Raw genomic sequence first — 25,200 nt, 5'->3', positions numbered from 1 at the left:
ACAGAGTCTAAAGAACCGACAGAACACCATTATGTTTTCCACTCTGGGGAAACAAAATTACTGCAGCAAAGAAAACATGCTGCAGATGAAAGGGGTTTTAATTTTTATTTATCTAATATTCCAACCTCAATGTCACTTAAGCCTTGTTACCAAACAAGACTTAACCTATTAAATTTTTTAACCTAAACCCAACACATCACAGATGTATTTAGAATCAAATGCCTGTGGTGACAATTTTATGTGAATGTGAAAGTCTTGATGTTTATGCCTCACCACACAACCCAAGCATTTGGGAGTTATATAAAATAAAAAAGGGTGAAATTGAAGGATTCAACACAAAAAAAATACCTCGTTTGCAGACTGCATAAGCACTGGAAACCTAATATTTTATTCATTTGAAGAAAGACAACTCTATCGGTGGATACACTAACTCTGTTATCACTGCTGCTCCTCTTTTATACAGAAAAATTGCACTGTAGGACGGTCTCACATGCAGTCTTCTAGTAAGCCTGGTGCAAGAAAGCATCCTCACAGTATATTGCTACCACAACTATTTTTCATTGTAGGGATAGTGAGCTCTGGGTGATGTACAGTTAGATTTTTATACATTACAAAAAAACAAAAGAACACGTATTTCTTCACTTATACGTCACAATTATGCACTTCTGTGTTGGACTATACGTTACATCCCTATGAAAATGACAAATTACAAGGGGCATTTTAGGCACTGTATATTGCAATGTTGCATTTTTTTTCATATGTGACAATACTAGATAAACTTTGATTCCAAATGCATTTGAACTTACATACATCCCTTCACTGAGGAGGTGAATTACTCACCTCCACTTTATAGATGTTGGAGGGATGGTCCCTCCTGCCACAGTCAGGGGTAATGGTTTTACAGCAGCTGTCAGGGACCACTCTGCTTCCTGACTCTTCTGACCTAATGTACACACTCAGCATCCAATCCTGGGAGTTGTTGCTGCCACAGCATTTGAACTGGAACAGCAGAAACATAGAAAAAGGGCTGACTGGAGTCTTATCGACCTAAGGGCATCCAAACATTGAAAATATTGCTTTATAGAAATCTATTTTTCTAACATCGTAATTTTTAAGGTTTGTAACTCCTGCAATTGAAAGCTAATCGTCTGCTTCACTGAGGTTACACTGATTTAATTTCTTGAGAGTTCTGGAACGATTCCTTACATCAACTATAATGAAAAAACAAATTCTGAGTTCACATCTTAAGTTTTGAACAACATACACATAATTTACAGCAAGTGGACTTGATTATGCTAGCTGACAGAGGCAGCACGCTGAGACATAAACTACACTAAACTGTTTAAATCTTAAACATCCCATACATCTTGTTGCAGTCGGTCTACGGCAGCGGTGATTGTCTCCTTTCCTTGCTGAGCATAATTCTCAGTCATCGTCTGGTTGAGGTGCTCTTTCAGTTCGTCACTCAGCTAGAAAGCAGATAAAGAAAAGAGCAAGCACAGAATGAGAGCAACAAATGGAGGAGCTTTTGTTATTTTAGGGAGTAAAACGTGTGTGCCACAAAGTTTTCTTCATTTCTGAAATAATTTGGTTACAGTCAAGCACACCCAAAGCAGAAATATATTGCATTTATGGGCAACAAGCAAAGGTTTGCCTGTAAGTGAAACGACAGGTTTAAGTCGGGTTACATCTGTGAAACATGATCAGACGGTTTAGAATAATAAAAAAAAAAAATACGACTGAATGCTGCTGTTACTATGTTTTATGCAGGTGTGAATATAGCATTAAAGGCAAAAACAAGCTAATACTGTGAATTCTTATCTTTTGATAAATTATTTTAAGCTCAGAATTTAGATAGCTGGACTTCCCTGGAGATAGATCTTTTTGAAGTGCTCCATCTGAATTACAGCTTTTACTGTTTTAACCCATATCTTGCTTGGTTGTTGTTGTTTTTTTTACATACACTACCTATGCTGCCCCAAGTGGAGGACTTTTAGTATCTCAGGGTCTTGTTCACGAATAAGATGGAACGAGAGATGGATAGGCGGATTGGTGCTGCATCCGCAGTGAAGCATGCGCTGTATCGGTCTGCTGTGGTGAAGAGAGAGCTAAGTCAGAAGGCGAAGCTCTCGATTTACCGGTCGATCTACGTTCCTACCCTCATCTATGGTCATGAGATTTGCGTCGTGACCGAAAGAACAAGATTGCGGATACAAGCGGCTGAAATGAGTTTTCTCCGTAGTGTGTCTGGGCTCTCCCTTAGAGATAGGGTGAGGAGCTCAGTCATCCGGAGAGGACTCAGGGAAGAGCTGCTGCTTCTTCACGTCAAGAGGAGCCAGTTGAGGTGGCTCGGGCATCTGGTCAGGATGAAGAATACCTCCCTGGTGAGGTGTTCCAGGCACGTCCCACCTGGAGGAGACCCATAGGAAGACCGAGGACACGTTGGACAGACCATGTTTCTCGTCTGGCCTGAGAATGCCTTGGGGTTCCCCCAGAGGAGCTGGCCCAAGTGACCGGGGAGGGAAGTCTGGGCCTCCCTACTAAGGCTGCTACCCCCATGACACGACCCCGGATAAGTGGAAGAAGACGAAAGAACGCAAACAATAAGACTGTTTATATCAAGTGAACTCACTTAAAGCAGAAATCTATTATCGAAACAATGCCAATGATAGTTAACCTCTATGCAGATGCTTTTTAACATACATTGTAATTGACCCACAATCCACACCAATGGTAGCAGCATCATGCTGCAAGAATGCTTTTTTATTTAATTTAGTTTTTTTTATAAACATACATACATACATACATACATACATACATACATACATACATACATACATACATACATACATACATACATACATACATACATACATACATACATACATACATACATAATGACAGGAATTCTGTCATTTTGACATCTACTTTAATATTTCATTTATCTGCAAGAAAAGTTGACTTTGGGTTGAGTTACACTTTAAAACCAAAACATGGATTTCCCAAACAGAAAAATAATTTTATTAAATGCATCAAAACTGAAAACTCAATTCCCATCATTTTGAGGTTTTTTTAATTTATTTTATTTTTTTTAAATCACCTGAAGATTGACACATGCTGTAACAAAAAAAAAACTTTACATATTTACAGTCCAACTTTATTTTAATAATTTCCACAACGTTATCCTTGACACCTCTGCTGTGCTCACTGGGCTTCATGACGTTGCTTTGTTTTTTATGTTTGTTTGCAGACAAACCTCAGATCTTCTCAGAGAAGCTGATTTAACCATGGATAAAATATACACAGTTTCACTCTTAATAATTAGGTGAATACTGAAAGCAGCTGGTGGCACTAGGTTTAATTTATGGTTAACAGAGTAAAAGGGGGCTAAATACAAATTCACGCCTTTACAAATGTCTTTTGGAGTTTCTTCCGCTTTATGGTCATTAGAAATGCAGTGCATTGAAGTTTAATAATGAGCATTTAGTACTTACCCTCTGGTAGTAAACGTAAGCCAGCACTCCGGCCACAAGCTCAATCAAGAAAATCAACAGAAGTAAGAAGAAATACTGCAAATCAAACAAAAAAAGGACAAGAAGAGAAAGAATGAGATATTCAATAAATCTGAACCTAAAATGCTAATTTTAAAGCATTGAAACATTTTAGCTCCACAATCATCAGCGCACTTGTCACTTCAACTAACTTTTCGCCGATTCAAGCTGCTTAAAATTTTAATGGCTCAATATACGTTTCCATCATCTGTCATTCAGTTGCATCTCTCACTTCTGACACAGATGGCTATGCCGCAGGAAGATGAGACAACCAGAATGCAACCGACAGGCGGCAGAATCTGATTTCTCTGGGGGATCTTTAAGTGGGCCCTGGGTGAATCAAAGCAAATATTCAATCTAACTGTTGGTAATTAAAAAGAAGAAGAAAAAAACATTAATACTGCTTGAAATATCAAGTTAAGTTGAAGCACCTTACTTCTAAAAAATCTTAACCAAAAAGGAGCCAGAAACAGGCAGTACAGTAAGAAAGCTGTGCTAAACAGATGGCTGTCTGTGTACGCCTAATGAGGGAGGTTAAAACTTTTCTTGGCTCAAATAAGAATAAATTTATTCCCAAAATGGGTCCTGCACCCATTACAAACACGGCATATAACACGAACATACAGAACTAGTTAGAGCCAGCTATCAGAGCGTGACGAAAAGGTGTGACCACAGATCTAGTGATGCTTTTCCAAAGCCCATTATAGAGACACATGCTTCATCCCCCCTGCCCAGTGGCAGACAAAGTGATGCCAAACCACTGGTAGTAGACATCTGCAGGGAACCAATGAGAAGTGTTGGAAAAATAGCAGAACAAACCAACAGATGTTAATTTAAAAATGGGAGAAATGTTTAAATAATATAGTAAAACATTGAAGACCTGCAAAGATTGAATAATCTGCTTATTTCAAGTTTAATTCTATACAAAAGGTAAATCAGAGTGTCAGGTTAAAAGGTAGAATTTAAGTTTCTATTTTATTTATTTTTTTGTCTTATTTCATTAGTGGTAGAGCAGGTGCACCGCATGCAGAGACTAAAGTTCTCAATTAGGGCTGGACGATATTGAAAAAAAGAGAAATCATATTGGATCAATATGGAAAATTATCAACAAGACAAAACATATTTTAAGTGCAGCCCTGGCCATTTTATGCTGTTGCTTAGCGACCTATTTTTAGATACAGTACTCAAACACTGAATTTAAACCCAACCCTTTATTCAACCAACTTTTCACCAAAACCGCAAGTTTTTAAAAAAGAAAAAATAACATGTGCTCTCTGAACTCTTTGAAGGGGGCGGAGCTTAGTGACAGAGCATTCCTGGGTCTGTGTTTGTGATTGGTTTGAAGGATGTAATGACTATATTAACCTACATGGCTAAAATTCATAAGAAAACTTATTCTATTGAACTCTTATTGACCCATTTTTGCTATTGATCGATATATACCGTTATTGAAATATCGTCCAACCCCGTTTTTAATGTCCCCGGTTCGATTCCAAGGCCTGGGCCATTTACTGCATATTTCCACTTCTGTCTCTTCCCTTCTTCCTGTCTAGCTACTATGAGTTGCCTGAATGAATAATGTCCCCTTAGTGCCACATAATCTTAAAAAAAATAAATAAATAAATAAAATAAAAAAATTGTGTTTATTTCAGTCAACAACATCAGATTAGAAGGCATTAGTAAACATTATGGTGGAGGAACAACATTTGACAGATTCTGGAACGACCGACATCAATTTGGATTTCAAGTAGAGCTGCAAATATAAGGAAGTCAATTAACTGCAATGTTGCTGTTGATAACAAAACATAATCCAAGCAGTGCTTAGGTACTGTAATTATGCACGTTAATTTGATGATTCTGATTGGATATATTGTTCAGCTCTAATAATAAGGGATCTAACTTTTAGTTTTAAATAGGATAGGTTTGGTAAAGCTATTAATTGTAAAATAATTAGGTCCTTGGAGTGCTGAACGGCTAACAGCTATTCAATCACACAATGTCAGGTTTACCAGACTTCACCCATGTCAATCAACTTGAAGTAAAAACATGGACTTTAGTGGGATGCAACTTTATGTTCTGACAGTCCACAGCTTCACAAGAGGTCGTCGTTATGCACCTCTGAGATTCTTATACAAACTTGGTTTATAATAGTAGTTGAACAACTTCGATAATAAAATCTGACCACTTCAGTTTGTGCTGGCCCGCTTCACAAAGCTCTGTTTTTAAGTTACCAATTTTCTTTCTAAAATCCGTTTTCAAACGATTTGCTCCAGCCTTTCAAAATAAAAGTAAAACCCTTTGAAGGAGGAACTTGATTAAAAACTGTAGATAAAGTTGGAAACAAAATACAAAAATGAATTTATTCAAAAGCCATGCTTTGTTGTGTGACGTAACAAGAGGCATGCATGTGCTTAATTTGATTGGTAGCATGTTTTTAAATTACTTTTGATACCAACCTTAAAATAAATAAATAAAAATCTATACAATCTGTACCAAGTTGTTCAATATATGACATTCGACAATATAAAAGCGGATCCTACAGAAACGTCTGGCAATTAGCTTTACATCACACATCTGTCAACACTGACAGGAGATCAGACAGTTTGACATCAGCAATAGATTAATATTAAAAAAGCCACAGCTTAATCATTTCCCACCTTTCATATTGGTTTAACAATAATCTGACGGGAAGACCATTGACCAGTTTTTAATGCATCATTGTGAAAACTAGCGGCAAAAGTTATTTAACTGGCTTTTTAAAAACATGCTGCTCACAAGTGTTGCTCCACTACATCTGCAGCCAGTGGACTGACTGAAATCTACTCACTGCTAGTGTAATAAACCTGGCCAAATGAAGAGAGGTCACAGGTATAAGTATGGGGGAAGACACTTTTTCACGCCACTGTAAGCTGTGAATATCTAATTCCCTTGTTTGTAGAAAAACTTTCAAGCTGTATTCATGATGCTCTGCTGTTGTAGTTATCCCATTAATCGTGTCATGCAGAAACACAACCTACTCGGTTTCTCCTGGTTACGAGATGAATATGAAAACCTTCAGTTTCTGTGTTAACAAAAAGAGCAAACTGTACATCTATTTCCCAATAGACTATAAATAGCACATGGAGGCTGGTTGCGTTGAAGCGACTGCACAACATTTTCCTAACCCTCTGTACGCATCACTCACAACTCCTGCAGGTACCTTGCTTTCTCATATTCCTGCATCCATCAACAGTTGATAGACAGACCTATAAATAGCCCTGCAGCAGAGAACATTCACTTCCCACCTGCTTCTGTCCCTGTGGCCCCTTTCCTTGTAAAATAATGAGGACAGCGAGGGCCTCGTCAGAGTCATTTGTCACCATCGTCTGACAGATCTTTAAAACAAGGTTGGCACAGAACAGATCCGCGTTACGCTCCTGCACTGGTGTCATGTTCCAAAGCAGAAGCCGCACAAACTGCTGTGCAAGAGAGGGATGCTTTGGGTTCTAGGTGTACACGGGATTATCTAGGACCATTTGAATGGACCGTCAGAGGTTTCCGTGTTTACTAATGCCAATCTTCTTCATCCTATAAGTGTTGGCCTAGGCGGGTTTACATACACTTACCGTGAGCATCACACGCATCATTTTGGTTTCTAAATCTAATTACGTTTATTCTTCTTTCAGGCTGGGATAATTCGACCATTTCAGTAATTTGTAAAGTAAATATGCTCTCACAAATTCCCTACTATATTTTGCTAAGCTTCGAGGTCCTGTGATAATACTAATAGGCATCTCTGTGATTTGGGCAGAACCGGGCGGGATCAAATACGCAACTAGCCGCTTTTTGTTTCCTGAGCGCATTTTTTTTTTTTTTTTTTTTTTTGCTTTTGGTGAAGAATGGAGGCTGGATTACAATGTTTTGAAAATCTTTTAGGTCCCAGACCACCAAAACTATCTGTTGGCAACGAACAGGATTACGAAAAAATGGCTGGAGAGAAGGAACAATGTTAGATGCAAATGGCGGATCACATCGAGCATTGCACTGTAGCATTCTGTATACAGCTGGCTAGCAGTGGCAGTAAAATCATTGAGCAGCTGCAACGCAATTCGTAGCGCGCTAACGTCATGTCCGGAGCATGTCTAAAGTTTAGCAAATTCTCAGACTTCAGTTATCCCGAGCCAATGCGCCACCTAAAAAGCTGACATATGGGGGGGGCGGGGGGCGGGGGGGGTTATTACAAGGCATAATGTCACACAAATCCTGTGCAAATAGAGCTTTAATTGTAGATTTCAGATATTAATCTTATCCTTGTGACCACCTAACTTATTCTCCTCATCATCGGAACATACTTCCCCAGAAGGCATTTGGTGCACGTGTCATTTGATTCTGAAACAGATGCATCGTCCCCGGTTAGGACTTTCTCAGTCCATGATAATATTCATAACAGTGTTCCTGTGGTTTCTAGTTTATGATGGCCCTGAGGCTTTGTACTTCATGGGTTGTTCCTGAATATCCTCAACAATCTTAGTCTTAGAGTGACGGCTTGGGTCAGAAAGTTCAAAATTGAACACAACTAGATGTTTCACCAAGACATTAAAAATCCCATTAAAACCAACTTTGAAACATAAAGGAGGCTAAATGTAGGCACATGGAAAGGCTCTGACATCAGTCACATTAAAAATGTATCAATTATACTTAAAATCTTGCTGCAAAAAATAGAATCATTCCACATTGCAAAAAACAAAATAAAAACAAAAAACATTTATCAAGTATTTATCAACATTCAATTTCAAATTAACAATCCAGTGTGTATATTAACATCTGTTTTAATCTAAATTGAAAAACCAAATTAACCAATGACATTCATTTTCGAAACTTGCTACAACATAAACACAGATTTCCATTAAGTATTGTGTTACACTATGGATTAATTACACTTTCTCAACTAACAATATAGTACCCAAAAAAAAAGGGCAAATATGTTTTATGACATGCATAAAATCATAAAAATAAAGTTCACAGGTTGCAATCTCCTCTCAAGCTTGTGCTTTTAAAAAAATAAAAAATAAAATTGTGGTCCATGTAACGACTATCTCACTGAAATTTAAAGCCTACCATTTTATTATTCTGTTCCTAAATAAAATATTGGAATTGTTTTATTGCCAGCTGTAGTCCTAAATGAATATGGCATTAATGCTGGTGATGAGTTTATTTAAAATTCACAGGTCTATTTCTTGTTTCCTATTATATATTTAAGAAAAATATTGTGCTAAATATTGTAAATAGCAAACACAGTTTGGGAAATGCAGTAAATAGTACACTGCAGCACAAAGGACAGCCCCACTACCAGAGCTCAGACTGGCATTTAGTGACTGGCACGGCTTCAACACCCAGTTCAATTACAGATATTCTGATAAACAGACTGACAGACAATCCTCCCTTCCTGCCATTCAGCTTTCTGTCCGCCACATTTTGGCTGAGCTTTCCGGTACTAGATTTAACTGGAAAGCACAAAGAAAAGTGAACGTTTTTTTTAAATAAAAGCGTAACAGTAAATAGTATGGTAAAGAAAATGTGTTACGCCACATCCCCTCATGTCTTCACGGCTGGAAACAAAGGCCAGATTTAACAGGAAGCTACGTATGACCGTCTTGTAACTCATGTCTCACCATAGAAAGACAGCTTCTCTGTTCCCGGATAACAGCGCAGCAGCCCAAGAAGCCCGTAACGACCACCAGGCTGCCAGCCAGGATCAGGATATAAGCTGAGACAGCAAAAGTGCTGGAGGCCAACAGACTCAAGTAGTTGCTCTTCTCCACCATAGTCCACACTCCTACACCCAACACTGCAGCTCCACCCACCTGCAAATGCAAATGCAAAAAAAAAAAAAACGAGAAAGGAATCAGTGTTTAGGAAACGCGTTGCAAGTGGCTATTAAGAAAACTTTCCATTTATTCTTAAAGTATAAAAAGACTAGGATGAAATAACAGCACAATTTTTTCAGAAAGGAGGTGCTAAGTGCCATTAGATGAGTCAGAAGGACAGTGGAAAAGTACAAAGCAGGTCATAAATTAGGACAGAGGGGAAAAAGAGACAGGAAACCTGAGGAGAAACAAGGAAAAGTGGCACAACAACAAAAAAAATACCCACAGGAGCACTGAGACTTCAGAGTAAGACAAAGGCATAATGACAACTTCCTTCCAAACAATCCTGAGGGACTGACCCAGGGTGGCTTCTAGATCTGCTTTTCACATCTAAGGAGGTTCACGGGCTGACAAATAGGAAATGCCTTAGAGTTGCCTGCATCCTCTGCTCCCTGTCAAAAGCAAGATCTTCTCTTTCACAGACAGAGAGACATATGTCCAACTAAAGACATGACTATGGAGGAGGGGAACTTAGGCACCCTGAAACATCAAAAAAATAAACTTTTGACACTAGATGTTTCTCAACAAGCTTTGCAAATACAAACTGATGCGTTTTTGTTCAGACTTCAAAATAGCTCCAGCTCAGTCAGATTGGAGTCAGAGTGTCAGAACATGACTTTTCCAAGTCAGACCACGGATTCTACATGCCATTTAGGTCAGGACTTGCACTGGGCAATTTCAACACGAGTACATTTAAATCTTTGTGTTGCCCTGCAGGGAGGTGAACCTACGCGCCCGTCTCAAGGCTTCTGGAGCCTCTAAGATGTTTCCTGGATTGCTCTGTGTTTAACTCCAAGACAAGGCAAATTTATTTATATAGCACAATTCAGCACAGAGACAATGCAAAGTGCTTTACATGATTCAAATATAGGAAAATAAAACAGATTAACTCCATCCATCTCCACAACAGGTCTGACCTGTTTTTCTGTCCCTGCTGAGGAAAGGCAACCCCACAGCATGACTCTGCCACATAAGTGCTGCAATGGCTTCCTTCTTGCTGCTCTTTCATCAAGGTCAGATTTGTGTACTGAACAAATTACTCGTCCAATCGGCACATTTTTCTGACCCATGCTGAAACCAATGTGTCCCTTTCCTATTTTTTTAACATTGTTGCACTATTTATGATGACCTTTCGCCTATAAACTCGATAAAACTGTTTGAAATGGGCTGTAATGCATGTCTACAAGCCACTGTAGGACTAAAGTAGAAAGTTCCCCTCCCAAACAGATCAGACGGTGTTTTATATTAGTAAGTTACAAGTAGCCTTTAGCCAACGGTGACTTTAGCAGTAAGAACAGGTTTCATATTCTCTGCCACTGATTAAATGCAAGCCCTTAATAATCCAGCAATGTCTACTTCTTCAGACTGTAAAGCCGAAGCAGCAATGTTTTAAAGTCTCTCTTATTGAAATCAACTTACCCAAAAGAGAAAGTTGAAGACAAAGAGCAGGTACTTGAGACAAACAGTCAACCAGTCTTCCTCGTCCTCTTTATAAGCCGCTGACATCTTCTCAGCCGTGGTTCAGTCCAGAGAGTGCAGACTTTATTTTGTTTACCCCTTTCATGCAATATATGAACAAGAAGAGCAAAAACAGGCAATTAAATATCCCATTGAAGCTAGTTAATTTTGGGTTGTTTTTTTTTTTTCAGCACCAACATCAGATTTTCCATTTCCACGCTGATTTCTATGCTTTGCTGTTTGACTAAAGAAGTCAGATTTCTGTTTCCACGCAAGAGCAGTTCATCGGACTTTCATTATTCATGGCGTGGAAAAACTGCAACCCTTTGAATCATTAATAGAGAAGAGTGTATGGTCCTCATTCTGTAAATAAAAGGTCAGGCACCAGAAAGCACTTTAATCCATAAAACTGATCTATAGTCCTTCCTTCAGCTGACAGCACTGACGAAAAGCGGTTCAATGAGGCAGCCACTAAAATCTCAAAACAGTAACTGTATCAGTCTATGGAGCCTTAGATAAAGACAAAAGGTGTCCCTTTTTTTTAAATACACGTAATTCTCATTTCATCATGTTACAACCCCAAACTTTAATGCGCTGTGCTTTTTATACTTAATTATATAAAAAAAGAAAACTCTATGTATGATTTTCCTTTCACTTTCCCATGCGTGCGTGCACTACTTTGCATCTATCAGGTAAATCCAGACAAATTACGAGGTTTGTGATTATATTGTGATTTTTTTTGTTATATTTAGGGATCTGATTAGTAACAGCATATAGTAAGTTTATCAGCTCTTGTTTGTATCCCTGTTTTAATCCACAGAGCTGTGGGGTGGTACAGTTGGTAACCATTGTTAAGAAGGTCCTCGGTTCAAATCCCTACCAGGGATCTTCTGTATGGAGTTTGTTCTCCCCGTTGATATGCGGGTATCTCGGGCTTCTTCCAAGGGTCCAAAAGCATGACTGTAAGGTGTATTAACTCTATACTGTCATTAGGTCTGAGTGGGCGCATGTTGCCGTGTGATAGACTTGCAACCTGCTTAGGGGACACCCTGTGTCTCATCCAATGACCGCTAGGGATAGACACCAGATAACATCCACCGATGCTGCGAGGACAAATGGTTATAGATAACCGCAGATAAAGTTTGCATCAACAATATATATATATATATATTTCAACCTTTATTGATATGAACATGGATGACAGATAACAGATGCTTATCGACTGAATTCTGATTTATAGGAGCAACTTTTGTTGTCCTTCCCTCCATTTAAACTGAGCAATGTAGAGTGTATTGGGTAACTTTTTGCACCTGTCAATAAATAACAGTTTCATGTTGCATCTTTATTTCTCTTATGGTTACAGTTAGAAGACATACCTTTGTGTCTTTTAGGATTTCTTTTTTTTTAACATGAACATTTTTATGAATGCAACTTTTTCCCCCTCAACACTGCCACATAGTTGTGCATTTGCCATTGTAGTTACTTAGTTTAACATTTTCTGTTGGTCGTTGTGTGAATTCTTGGTCCTTTGCTTTATGTGTAAAGCAGTTTTTCTGACATTTATTTTCATATATATATATAGCTCTATAAATTAAACGTAATTGCCTGACTGAGTTATAGTACCAATACCACATAAATATCACCTACATTTTTGCAAGCATAACTATTTTAATACTGGGGGCCTCCCTGGCTGTGCTCTGTTCAAGTCCCCTGTGCTGAGACGCGTTGAATGACCTGTTTATTCCTATGAAAGAAAAGCCCAGCCCTCGGCATTATTGAACTTTGAACATCATGTTGTCTTCCACCGAAATAAACTGCGGAAACAAAGTATTGATTTTTTTTTAAAGGCGCAGGATAAACACTTCCTCGGACATGGGATATACGCAGTCGAGCATCCTGAATAAAAAGCACACCTGCGTTGATGAGCCGCAGGATGAAGTTTAACAACATTGCCGCATATTTAGCGAAAAACAAACGTCCCGGTCTCGCAGTCATCTAAATACTCACCGTTTTAGTGCTGGAAAAAAGGCCTCGGGTTCCTGCTGTTTCCTTCGCAGCGCCGAGGACGCCACTGCAGAGTTTGGCGTTTTGTCCGGTCAAGCTTTTTGCTTTCAGGAGGGTGTTCCACTGTTCGCTTCGGTGGTGCTGCGTTCGCGTACGGCTCGTATATTGGACAACCGCACCTTTCAGTCAGCGGAAAGAGTTGCAGAGATGACGCGCGCTCCACGAATCTTGCAGCATTTTTGCTATCAAAAAATAAAGAGTTATGAATTGACTCTAAATATAAATTGTTTTGACAGCCACATGCATTTATATTTTGATATGAAGCCGACGTGCTGGTGGACCGAACTACTTTCTTGTGTTTTAAAATACAATTTCCTTCCACTTCTGTTTCTGGCAATCGGATAAATGTTGTTAATACCGTATATTTGGCGTCTGTTGCACGTTTGTTGGTAGCCTGTGAAAACAGCGCTGGGGGAGGAGCCTCTATTTGCCAGCAGTTGGGACACAAACCTGGTTACACCACACCCTCCTTTAATTACTTTTTTTTTTTTTTTGGGGGGGGGGGGGGGGGGGGCTGTGCAAGAGTAAATAGAGCAGTTCAGCTTTGCTCAACATCAAGGACCAAAAGTGCTGCCATCCAATAGGAAATTAGATTAGAAATAAATGTTTCTATCATTTTGATGAAATTCAAACACATTGCAATAAGTTAAAAGATAAATAAAAAAATCAACATAAAAAAGTTAATATATGCATATAAATAAGTAATATATATATATATATATATATATATATATATATATATATATATATATATAGATAGATAGATAGATAGATAGATAGATAGATCATTTTTAAAAGTATCAACAATTATTAAATTATCAATTAAACAGTGGAAACATAGAAATCATAAGTTTATTGTTAACTTAAACAGATCTTAAAATAATTTATGGTCATGTCCATATTAAAATATTTCCTATTTTACAGTTTATCATTAATTACAGTTTATTATAAACCGTGTTCTACTGTTGTTTTCATATAAAGCAGTTTTACCCTCGCCCACTGACTTTGATTGCCTAGGCAGATGGATTGGAATAAAAGATGCGTTGAAACATAGGACTATGAAACAATCAAAGAAAAAAATGCTTCAGTATAGACTGTTGGTGTAAAATGCACATTCCAAATCATTATTTCAACATTAATATATTAAAGAAGTTATGAAACATTGTAAATTATAATTAGAGACATATTTGCATTAATATGAATTAATGTACTCTCTCTGGCCAAAAAAAAAAAGGTCACTACCAAAAGAAAAAAAGGTCACACACTGTAATATTTTGTTGGACCGCCTTTAGCTTTGATTACGACACACAGTTACTTTGGCATAAGCTTCTGCAATATCACAAGATTTATTTCCACCCAGTGTTGCATTCATTTTTCACCAAGATCTTGTATATTATGATGGTTGATTCTGCCCGCTGCACAAAGCCTTCTCCAGCACATCCCTAAGACTCTCAATGGGGTCAAGGTCTGGACTCTGTGGTGGCCAATCCATGTGTGAAAGTGAACTCTCATGCTCCCTGAACCAATCTTTCACAGTTCAAGCCTGATGAATCCTGGCATTGTCATCTTGGAATATGCCCGTGCCATCAGGGAAGAAAAAAATCCATATGGAATAACCTGATCATTCAGTATGTTCAGGTAGTCAGGTGACCTCATTCTTTGAGCTCATACTGTTGCTGAACCTGGAGCTGACCAACTGCAGCAACCCCATCACTCTGGAACAGGGTAAATCTGGACTCATCAGAACCATATGACCTTCTTCCATTACTCCAGAGTCCAATCTTTATGCTCCCTAGCAAATTGAAGTCTTTTTTCCAGTTAGCCTCACCGATTAGTGGTTTTCTTAAGGCTACACAGCTGTTCAGTCCCAGTCCCTTGACTTCCCTTCACAATGTGGAAATGCTCTTACATTCACTATTAACCATACCCCAGAGTTCTACTGTTGTTTTTCTTCTATTTGATTTCACCAAACGTTTAAGTGATCACCATCATTCAGGATTTTTTTTCCTGCCACATTTTTTCCTCAAAGACGATGGGTCCCCACTATCCTACCAATTTTCAAAAATGGTGGTGGTGTCTTTTGTTTTTTTGGCCTGGCAATGTATTATGTAAATGTTTTTTTTTTTATCTATTTATCTAATGTATGTATTTTCTAATTTATTCATCATATATGTACATAAATGTAGCCACCTAAACATGAATTTAATCGGGGAACTTTTATCCCTTGATCCTTTGCTGTTGCTAGTTGGATAGTTTGATGATTAAAACTGATTCAAGATTTCTTTATCTGGTTCGCTTAGACGAAATCTTTCTGGAAAGGATCAGAAGTTTACAGTCATCATGGACATAAACGTCATGTTTATTTTGGGATTTTAATGTTCCATTTGGACCATCAGTGTTTCTTGATATAATTCTGATAGACTATACAACATCAAAGACTTTTATATAAAGAACCATCCATCCATTATCTTGTGCTGACCTGATCTCAGATGGATGCGAGAGAATGGATGGATGGATGGATGGATGGATGGATGGATGGATGGATGGATGGATGGATGGATGGATGGATGGATGGATGGATGGATGGATGGATGGATGGATGGATGGATGGATGGATGGATGGATGGATGGATGGATGTTCGGATGTTTTGAGACAAGGTGGCTATAGAAACACATTTCACCTGTGTATAAGATGAGTTGAGATGAAATTCTAATATTTAGAGGTAGTTTTCAGGGAAACAAACCCTGAGCATGATGCGGCCACCACCATGCTAGACTGTTGGTAGCTACAGTTTGCCAAGGTGTAAAACAACGAACATTACCAGTCTGCTTATGATTGTGTTCCATAATCAAAATCTTCCTCATCAGAAGAATCAAAGCCCCAGACACCTGATCCATCTCAATGTTCCTCCCTTAATAACCTCCTCCAACCCTCTTTTCTTCTTCTCATTATTGGCACTTTAGACGGTCGCACTCATTCATAATTCCTGAACCTGAGTAACACTCATTTTGAAGCGAAACGACAAATTGAAAACCAGCCCTACTGATTGTGTGATAGGCCGGTAACTTGCATGCTGGTGAGAGTGATAATGCAGAAGTTGAACCCTGGGCTTTCACACAGTATTTACAGGGTCACTCTATTGTATATTTTCACTGAGATATGAATAGAAATGAAGGTTGACAATGGAATTTGATGGATGTACATCAACTGTCCCCAGAGGGTTATGGTTAGTCTGATTTATTGATCTCCAAACCATTTTGATGTGGGAATGGGATCATGGGTATTAGGGACCACCCAATTTTACCCAGGTTGTTGATTTTAGGTGAATTAGACATATTGTTATTTTTTTTACTTTATCCAGTGTTGCAGCAAAAAGTACTCTTAACATGATGCTGCTGCCACCATGCTTGACAGATGGTTCAGTGTTCTTGGATCTGAAAGCTTTGAAACCTGACAATGGACCTGTTCAACACAGGTCAAGCTGTGAATTACCAGTTTTGTGAGTGGACCGATGAACATAAACAGAACTCTCTTAAACTTGGTTTTACCTTCATAAACAGCCAAATCATTTAGCGCCCACAAAGAACTGGGACAGCAACATAGCCAGAATGGCAATCCTGTGAAAAGATATTTGCAAATTAGACCAAAAGGCAGTTCTATATAAATCAATAATAATAATAAAAAAAAATTCTATACGGACTTCCGAATGATCACTCATTATCTTTAACACAATGATCTTCATTAGAACCAGACTTCCTCCTCTGCCAAAACAGACCCTTGGGTAAGTACATTTTTGCCTCATCTCCCACAAGAGTAATTTAATATGTAAACTATTAGGAGTAAATGATGGCCAAAGGCATTTGTGGTACCTTGGCTGGCGACAATCAGTCTGCCAAAACAACATTAGTTAGTAATAATTGCAATCCATCAAGCTTAAATATACTGTGTTGCCCCGAATAAAGCTCATCCAGCTGCAGTAAGAAAACAGAAAGGATATCAAGGTTCGGAGCACAATGGATTTCAGTCTCCAGAAATGTGACAGAAGGTGGCAGAGGCAGTTTCCACGGAAGCCAGCTCCTTTCTATGAGTGGCCTGTTTCTGCAGGGGTTCGTTAATCACCTCCAGTGCTTTTGTGCGTCGCTGCTTCTTAAATAATTTCTCCCAAAGGCAGGCGAGTGAAGGTCAGGACATGACTGGGCATTCATGTAAAGCACAACATGGTTAAAGACAAAACAAACATGATATTCTTCACTGTGTGCTTGACAAATACATTCTCATCCACAAGGAGAAGTAGATACACAGCTGAAAATAAAACGCACCAAACTCGTTCCTCCTATGGGATCTTTTGATTTAACTACCTACAGAAGAAGATGCTGCTGTTAAATTATTTGCTTCGATTTGTTTGCTTCTTGAAGCAAGACTTTTTTTTTTTTATGTTCACAGTACTGAATGTTTTGCAGTGGCTGACCTCTTGTGGTCAACTTCTCCTGGAGGTAATGAAACATGTCAACCTGACCTAGTTAGAAACAGAGCCTCTTTATTTTCAAGAGGTAACCATGGCAGTTATTTATGCAGCACGATCGCAACGGCAAGATATTTCAGGGAAGCTCACGCTACGTAGAGTTCCTTTTTTTTGAGTTCCTCTCCGCTACTTTTAATTGATGGAAGAAAAAGAACTGATCCTGAGTCAGAACCAGGGTATACCCCAGGGGCTGTTGGAAGTAAATTAGGAAAACTATCACTGTGAACGCTTAGGGCAACATCTCCCATCTCAGAGCCCAGCAATACATACTAAGTACTGAGGAAACGTCAGAACTAAAAGCAGTGTGTGAATGGGAATTCACTGTCAAGCAGATGGAACAGCGGAATATGGCACAGCACCAGACAATTTGTCAAAAGAAATAGGAGACAGAGTGAACCGGTGCCAGGTTTTCCGTCAAAACTCAGAATGATTCCTCGGGGAGATCGATTTTTTAAGTGCTTTACAGGGGAAATTTGTGCAAACTTCTATCATTCTCAGTGGATGAAGGGACTGTTGTGTTGTGCGAGCAACTTCCAAAACTTCTGTGAAGATCGCAGTTTTATGTGAACATCTGTTGAGTGGGTTCCCATAACATCTGGCGCCAACAGATGTGCTCTACCTCCTAAGATGAACGCTGACTATCCGATGCACTTTGTTTGTCTTGTAAAAGAGAAGGTAAAATCTTCTGCTGGTTTGACTCTAATTTGCAATCAAATATTTATACAACTAATCTTTTATTTTTATTTTTTTTTTCATTTACATCAGCTAATGGTAGCATAAAAGAAAAGTACCCTTGACAGGATGACAACTTGTGCAAAGGTTGAGTGAAGCCCAAAGTAGAATCTGATTTGAAGGCCCACTTGCAGCCAAGCCCATCCTAATAAGACAGCCAAGGGGATTTTCTTTTCTTTTTAACAAACGGAAAAAGGGCAATATTACATTGCTTCAGGCATAAAAATGGTAGTTTTGATTCTGCAGGCTCCCATCTGGTTTTATTCTGTTACTTTCTTTATTTACAGGGATAATTGTTTGTCCCTTCACTGTGAAAACATGAAGGCTTACCTGTAAATGATTTTCCATGCATCTTTGGGGCGAAGCTGCTAAATTCATTCTAAAGAATGTACTCATTTCAAGACACCTTTCAGGTAAAATAAAAAAGAAATAATAATATAAGGGCAAAAAAAAATTGTTTCAAGAGATCTTTTTAGGTAAAACGAATGAATAAATAAATAACATAAGTACAAAAAACTAATTTCAAGAGACCTTTTTAGGTAAAATAAATAATACAAGTGCAAAAAAAGCCCAAAAAATAGTTTATTAAAAAAAAACAAAAAACTTTAGAATATAATGACTAAAGCACTTTTTCCTTATATTTAACAGTAACTGAAGTATTTTATTAAACTATAGAAATGCTTTGTTTGTTTGCTTTTTCAACCTGATTGGTCCTTAGAGGAACTTTAATTTGTAATGCAGGACTTTATCTACATGCCAACCAGTTCTTCAGGGAAAAGCCTTCCATGTCCAACAACATAATCATGGAAGTCGTGGGACATTAACTGGAACTGTGTTCTTTGGTCAGATAAGATAATTGACCTTGTCAGCAACAAACACTTTCTAGCATAGTTCAAACACGGGTACGTGGAAAAAGCTCACAGACCTTGTGGTAAGTACGGTGGAGGGTCTGTGCTGCTGGTTTTGCTTCCAAATGCCAATTAAAGCTAGTATTCATGGCATTATAAACTCTTTGAATTATTGGCAATTTTGAATACAAATCATTTGGCCTTCCACCAGAAAACTGAAACTAGTGGCAATTGGGTCTTTTTAACACATATTGATCTAAAATCAACCTTTTTTTCCCCCATGGCCCCAAGTGCCTCACATTTAGTAGAGGGGAGACCCTGTGAGGTTAGTGGAAGGGAAGACGTATAAGAGAGAAGCCCAGCCAATCTAGAGAGAATATGCAAAGAGGAATTGTAAGTACTCAAATATTTAAGGTATGACTTTTCTAAATGTGCCAATAATAATAATATGCTCTTTGTGAAATTATGCTACTACATTACATTGGACGTTTATTTTGAGGCTGTCTAGACTTGTTTTAAATAAAATGCATTGAACTTGAAAAGGTCTCTTTATCCAGTGTCAAATTCTACCTCTTCTATTGTGCATAAGGGAGCTCACGGTAGTCTGAGTTTTTTTTTCTTTTTCTTTCTGTATGGCTTAAAATAAAGCCTGTCAGATTATATCCCCACAGCTTTTGTCATGATAACAGCTTTATTAGGCTTGCTAATCAGTCAGTAGTAGTGTTCCTACTGCTTTAACTCCTGCGTGCTCCTGCCTCCACACTGATTTATCTGTGTGTGTGTGCTATGAGTTTAGCGCGTGGGCTGGTGTTCTCAAGCTTTGCTAGTAATGAGGCTCTCCAATAAGTATGACTAAAAGCTGGTTTGTTAAATTGGGTTTTATCTTTCATTACTGGGACCTGAGGCCACACATTTTTCTTTTACAAGCTGCGTAATTAACAGAGTCCTTGGACACAAAATGAAATGTGTGGCTATATAGGTGTGGTCACTGGTCACTGGTCTACAGTCACTCTAAAAGAGTACGCACCCCTGTTAAAAAGGTCTTGTGATGTAAAGAAATTGACCCACGTACAATGTAATGAATATGATGAAAAGTTGAACTTAAGAAATAAATATTTTAGAAATAAAAGCGGTATTATGATCTGGTTGCCAAGGTGTGCACATCCCTTTGCCTACGACTTATTTTTATCTGGTTTCAAAATGTAGTATTTGACGAGGGCTTATCAATATTCCACATCTTGTTTTTTTTTTTAAAAAAGTTAATCAAAGTCTCTATTTCTTACATTACAAGAACCTGGGAGGTCCATAGGGAGGTGTCCACCTTTTAGAGCCTCTGTTTTAACAAAGCCTGTAGGATCAGAAGAATGTCGCATTAACCTATAAGAGCCGTATGCTAATAAAAACTTTCATAAGGTCTGACTGTTGTGAGCAAATTCCAATAAAAGCGCTTCATTGAGCCTTATGTTTCACGAACACGTTCCTGTTGATGATGTCTTGGAGTGCCAGACGTGTGTAATGAGGTGGCAAATGGAATTAGAAAGATTCAGTCGGCCGAACAGTGGGCCGGTGTAAGTTGTAAGAGAATGCGCTCTCTCCGACGCGGCGATGAGACAAATGTGACCTAAACCAGCCACAGGGTCAGGCGGCAAATGTCGGAAGACTCAAAGGAAAACATGAGACTGTAGTGAGTCAAACGGCAGTCTCAAAGCGTGGAACAAACTCAACGCCCGCTGTGCGTGAAGTCAAAACATGTTTTGATGGTGTAAATTCAAGTGTTGTTCCTGGAGGTTAACTGCTGCACCTTAATTTTCTTCCTTCCTTGTTTACAGATTATTCAAATGTGTGCTGAGGTTATTGAGATAGACAGAAAAGTCAAAAATCTCATGTTAGTGTCCCCTAAAACTAATCACTGAACTGATCGCGCAAGAAACGGCCACAACTGGAAATGAGTCTTCTACATCCCTGTGGAGAAATCTTGGCTCATCATTTTAAGAAATGTTTTAATTAAGTTTTTATGAATTACCAGCTTGTTGAAGGTCATCCCACAAAATCTCAATCAGATTTACGTCTAGACCTTGACCCAAAAAAAGTTGTGGTTATTCAGGTTATCTGTATCTGATATTAAAGTTTTAATTATCTGGGGGGAAAAGCAAAAGCAGAAAAAGTCTAAGGGGTTAAATGAGGAAGATATTTATTCAAGCGAAACTCTAAATCCAGGTTGAGCCCATATGAACTTGGATCTGGACAGTTGGCACAATGTGTCTGAGCCCACACCTACAGAGATCAATCAGTGCTGGATTAACTACAGGTTTATCAACCCATAAAATAACCAACTAAAGAGGAGGCAGCAATGTCAGTCAATAGGACCCATGTCCTTTCTGGATTGTGGCTATAGTTTAAGGAATCTGGTATTAGCCAGTCAACCTTTCCTGTTGAATGGCTGCAGCTGTGTATCTAAAACTCTGGGAATTTGGGTTAGTTCATGGACATGGACAATTTAGTCATTTTTGACAATATTCTGTACATTCTCATACAAACGGACAACTTTTTGGATTGATGTCTTCCATTTAATACAACAAAAGCTTAACTAACAATATGATTAATAAATATTTGCAGGATTTTTATGGACTGATCGTCACATTTTCTGATTTTTTTTTTTTACCCACATGCAGAATCAAATCAACAAAGATTGATTTACAAGCCAGAGTTCGGAACTGAGTGGTAACCAAGGCTCTGGTAATTTGGTTAAGTGGCATTTAGTGAGGAAGACCACCAGGAATGTTGATCCTGGAGGAGGTTTGAGAGTTCCTCTGAGGTGAGTTTGTTTCCAAGGAGATATCTGTTTAGAATGGAGCAAATGGAGGCTGAACTGTTGGTAAGGACTAAACCGAAGGAATCAGAGAGCAAAATGGTAGGGAGCTGCCGAAGGCAAGGGAGCAGTTGGGGTAAACCGTGAACGGATTTTAGGCAGACAATGATCATGTGAGGATATTTTGTAAGAGAAATTCTATCAATCCACTGAAAGAGGTTTTCGAAAAAAGCACCCAAGTACTACTTTTAGATCGACTCTACCGGGTACGCTGAACATTGGGCAAAGACGGGTCGTCACAAAGCTCCTCAAATCTCCAGCAGCCTGATGAGAAGTCTGCATACAGCATACTGCATCTGGCATCCACATCTTCCAACAAAGATCTCCTTTTCAGGAAGGAACTTCTGCAAGCACAAAAACTCACACAACAGGATCAGGACACACATATAATGGCTCCTTTACATTTCTACTGTGCATCGGGTATAAAATTAAAATCCAATAAAATAAAAATCAATCACCTACCTGACACACCTGCTCACATACTTTGCTGAAAGTTTCTTGGTGTGAATTCCTATTATTCATACTCTCAGTCTGTGCTTAATATAAGTAAGGGCAAAGTTTGTCTAATATATGGTACAAGAAGGCAGAGAAGCTTGTCTTTTCAGGGGGTCAGGAAACAAAAAAATCTGAGATCAAATCACACATTTGCCATTGTCTGGTGCACATTGGAGAAGGCCTTGGTGCTAGCTGCTAAAATTAACCCAAACTGTTACACAAACAAAATCACCGATTACTAGAGTACGCATGAAATAGTCAGGACATATTATCTAAATAGCTATCTAAAATTGAAGGGCGGGAAGGAAAAAAAAAACAGCTGTTTTAGGTTATCATCCAGGCTTTCAGGCAGAAAATACAAGAGTTTAAAAAATTGGATGGGACATAATAATAATAATAATAATAATAATAATAATAATAATAATAATAATAATAATAATAATAATAATAATAATAATAATAATAATAATAATAATAATTTTGCACATCAAAAGCTGAAGGTTAGCAGGAGGTAAAGGTTTGTAGGAGGTATAGGGTTTAATCATTTACATAAGAAATGCGTGGGGGGGAAAAAAACGTATTTCATGTCATGAAATGTGACATGTAATATTTCAATGACTTTTTACAAGTTGAATATGCCTAAAATTAGAAAGCATCATGATCTTCAAAGCATGTTGTAAAGTAAACTTAAGTACAATTAGCAATAAATGGAAATCTCAGCACTCAAGAGGATTACAGGGCAGGTTCAGTAGTTTTGATCCCTGAAGACAGTAGCAGCCCCATGGTGACATACACCTGGCACTGCCACAGAATAGCCATTTGCCTACAACAGAGTTAAATAGTAAAGCACGTGACCCACACTCCCAAGGCCAGAGAGGCACATAGGCAGAGCACTGAACCTCCCGACCCAGCACCGCAGCCACATCCCCCAGTGTAGGCCGAGCAAAGAGAATCTGAATCAGCTTTATATGGCCATGCCTGTGTCCTCAATCAAGGAAGTTGAAGCGCCAGGTGTCCACACAAGCCCCTGGCACCAACACCAAGGTGGGGAAACCAGAGATGATGACTCATGTCTGAAACTCCAACTTCAGAAACACTTAAGTCGCAAAAATAAAATACTTCAGACTCAACTTAAAATTGTGCCCCGAATACATACGAGACTCGACTTGGACACCTGGTTTGACTCTCAAGGCAACAGTTGCTATCTCATGTTGTGAAGACAGAAAGGAACAAGGTACATGAGCTACAGGCTGCAGCTGCTGCACATGTTTTACTGCAAAATAATTTACTTGATTTTTTTAGCCAGTGACATTTATGAATTAGGAGCTGCCAATCAATGCCTATATGCCACCAGTCCCTGCTGAGCCAGCACCGGAGTAAAACAAAAATAAGAATTTGTTCATAGTCCCGCGATGGGGAAATTTGGGTGTGACAGTGGCAACACGTGGACAGTTACACACAATTACAGCAATGAGGAAAAATAGAGAAGAAGAAAAAAAAGAGCAAACTGGTCTAATCTAAAGTTAGCTCTAAATTAACACCAAGAGAAAAAGATAAGGGTAAATACTAGAGTAAATACTCAGCAAAGGAATAAAAAAACCTGTTTGACAGTGGGAAAAGCTCCAGCTTATTTATATAACACACAACAATAGAATTTACCATATTTACATAATGGTGCAGACATATATTACAGAATGCATTAAAACTGAGGTTGCAATCAGGATGTTTGATACCCCACTGCTTGCTGAGAGCACAATCCGCCCCACCCCCTTCCTAAAGCCTTTTCTGTCTTTAAAGTATTAAAATGGACCAAATGTTGATAAGACTGCGAGAACATGATTACTGTGTTATCACTGCTCTTAAAGTGATGTCTCTGTCATATAAAATAATCTCACATTGGATATACTTTGTCACCTGTAGAAGAAAAACATCCAATTTGTTTTAAATTGTTATTTAACTAAGATCAAATGTACCCTCCCCAAAACCAGCTTCCATTACGTGCATACATTACATGTGTATAAGGCAACTTGAGTACATTCTTTTTATATTCTTCTCGTTTTCATTCATCTCATTTTTTGCATGTCTTTAAGGTAATTCCTCTATTTAGTATCTTTGCTTGTGTTTAATGCGGAGGCACAAGGGTGCCTCCTGTGATGTCACCAGCACACCTACACTCAAAGCAGAACTAGCAAGTTTCTTTCTCCAGAACGCATAAAACTTTGTCTTTTGTGAAATCCTGCTGTTAAGGTCAGAAGCCTACTATCACTTTGCTGTTCTCTCATATTTTTTATTTTATTTTCAGTGCTATTTTAAGTGACAGAAATATACCACTGAGTGGATAGTAACTTTAAAGCACACAAAAAAAAAAAAAAGACCAAAGAAATAGTACATGAGCGAGTGAATCGGAATCGCACAGATTGTTCGTTTTCAGAGCGGAGAAATTCTGGCACCAGTTTTTATTTTTATTTTTTGCAGCCTTTTTTTTTTCTTCTTCTTATGATATTGCACTTCAAAACGGCTTTGAAGCCCCCCAGGTGGATTGGGTGCACTTAAACGGGGTTTCCCTATGAGAAAAGAAGACGGAAATAGATAGCGCGACTTTTATTATAGAAACCCCCGTGTCTGCCAGGTGCTTCGGTGCGCCGAAGAAGTGGAGCGGGAGACGCAACCGAAACAATTTGGTTTCTGGGACGCCGCTGGATTTTAGGTCGTGGGGGTGACACCCTGCATCTTGATGATGATGATGATGATGAT

General features: G+C 38.6%; 1 protein-coding gene across 2 annotated transcripts in view; it reads right to left on the bottom strand.

Moving 5' to 3' along the window:
• Nucleotides 1-13,376, bottom strand: part of tspan11 (tetraspanin 11) — a 48,263-nt gene extending 34,887 nt beyond the window's left edge. The window contains exons 1-7 of one of the 2 annotated variants that reach the window (XM_021309430.2): nt 13,338-13,376; nt 12,923-13,098; nt 10,877-11,014; nt 9,203-9,394; nt 3,495-3,569; nt 1,365-1,469; nt 841-999 (exon numbers count right to left, since the gene is read on the bottom strand). In XM_021309430.2, the coding sequence (XP_021165105.2) occupies nt 841-999; nt 1,365-1,469; nt 3,495-3,569; nt 9,203-9,394; nt 10,877-10,963 (618 nt within the window). In that variant the 5' untranslated portion in view covers nt 10,964-11,014; nt 12,923-13,098; nt 13,338-13,376. The remainder of the gene's footprint in view (nt 1-840; nt 1,000-1,364; nt 1,470-3,494; nt 3,570-9,202; nt 9,395-10,876; nt 11,015-12,922; nt 13,099-13,337) is intronic. The other variant, XM_021309426.2, reaches the window with a different exon arrangement.
• Nucleotides 13,377-25,200: the final 11,824 nt, after the last annotated feature.

Source organism: Fundulus heteroclitus, chromosome 17, assembly GCF_011125445.2.
Source record: "Fundulus heteroclitus isolate FHET01 chromosome 17, MU-UCD_Fhet_4.1, whole genome shotgun sequence".
Taxonomy (NCBI): domain Eukaryota; kingdom Metazoa; phylum Chordata; class Actinopteri; order Cyprinodontiformes; family Fundulidae; genus Fundulus; species Fundulus heteroclitus.
This window is presented reverse-complemented; position numbering and strand designations above follow the sequence as displayed.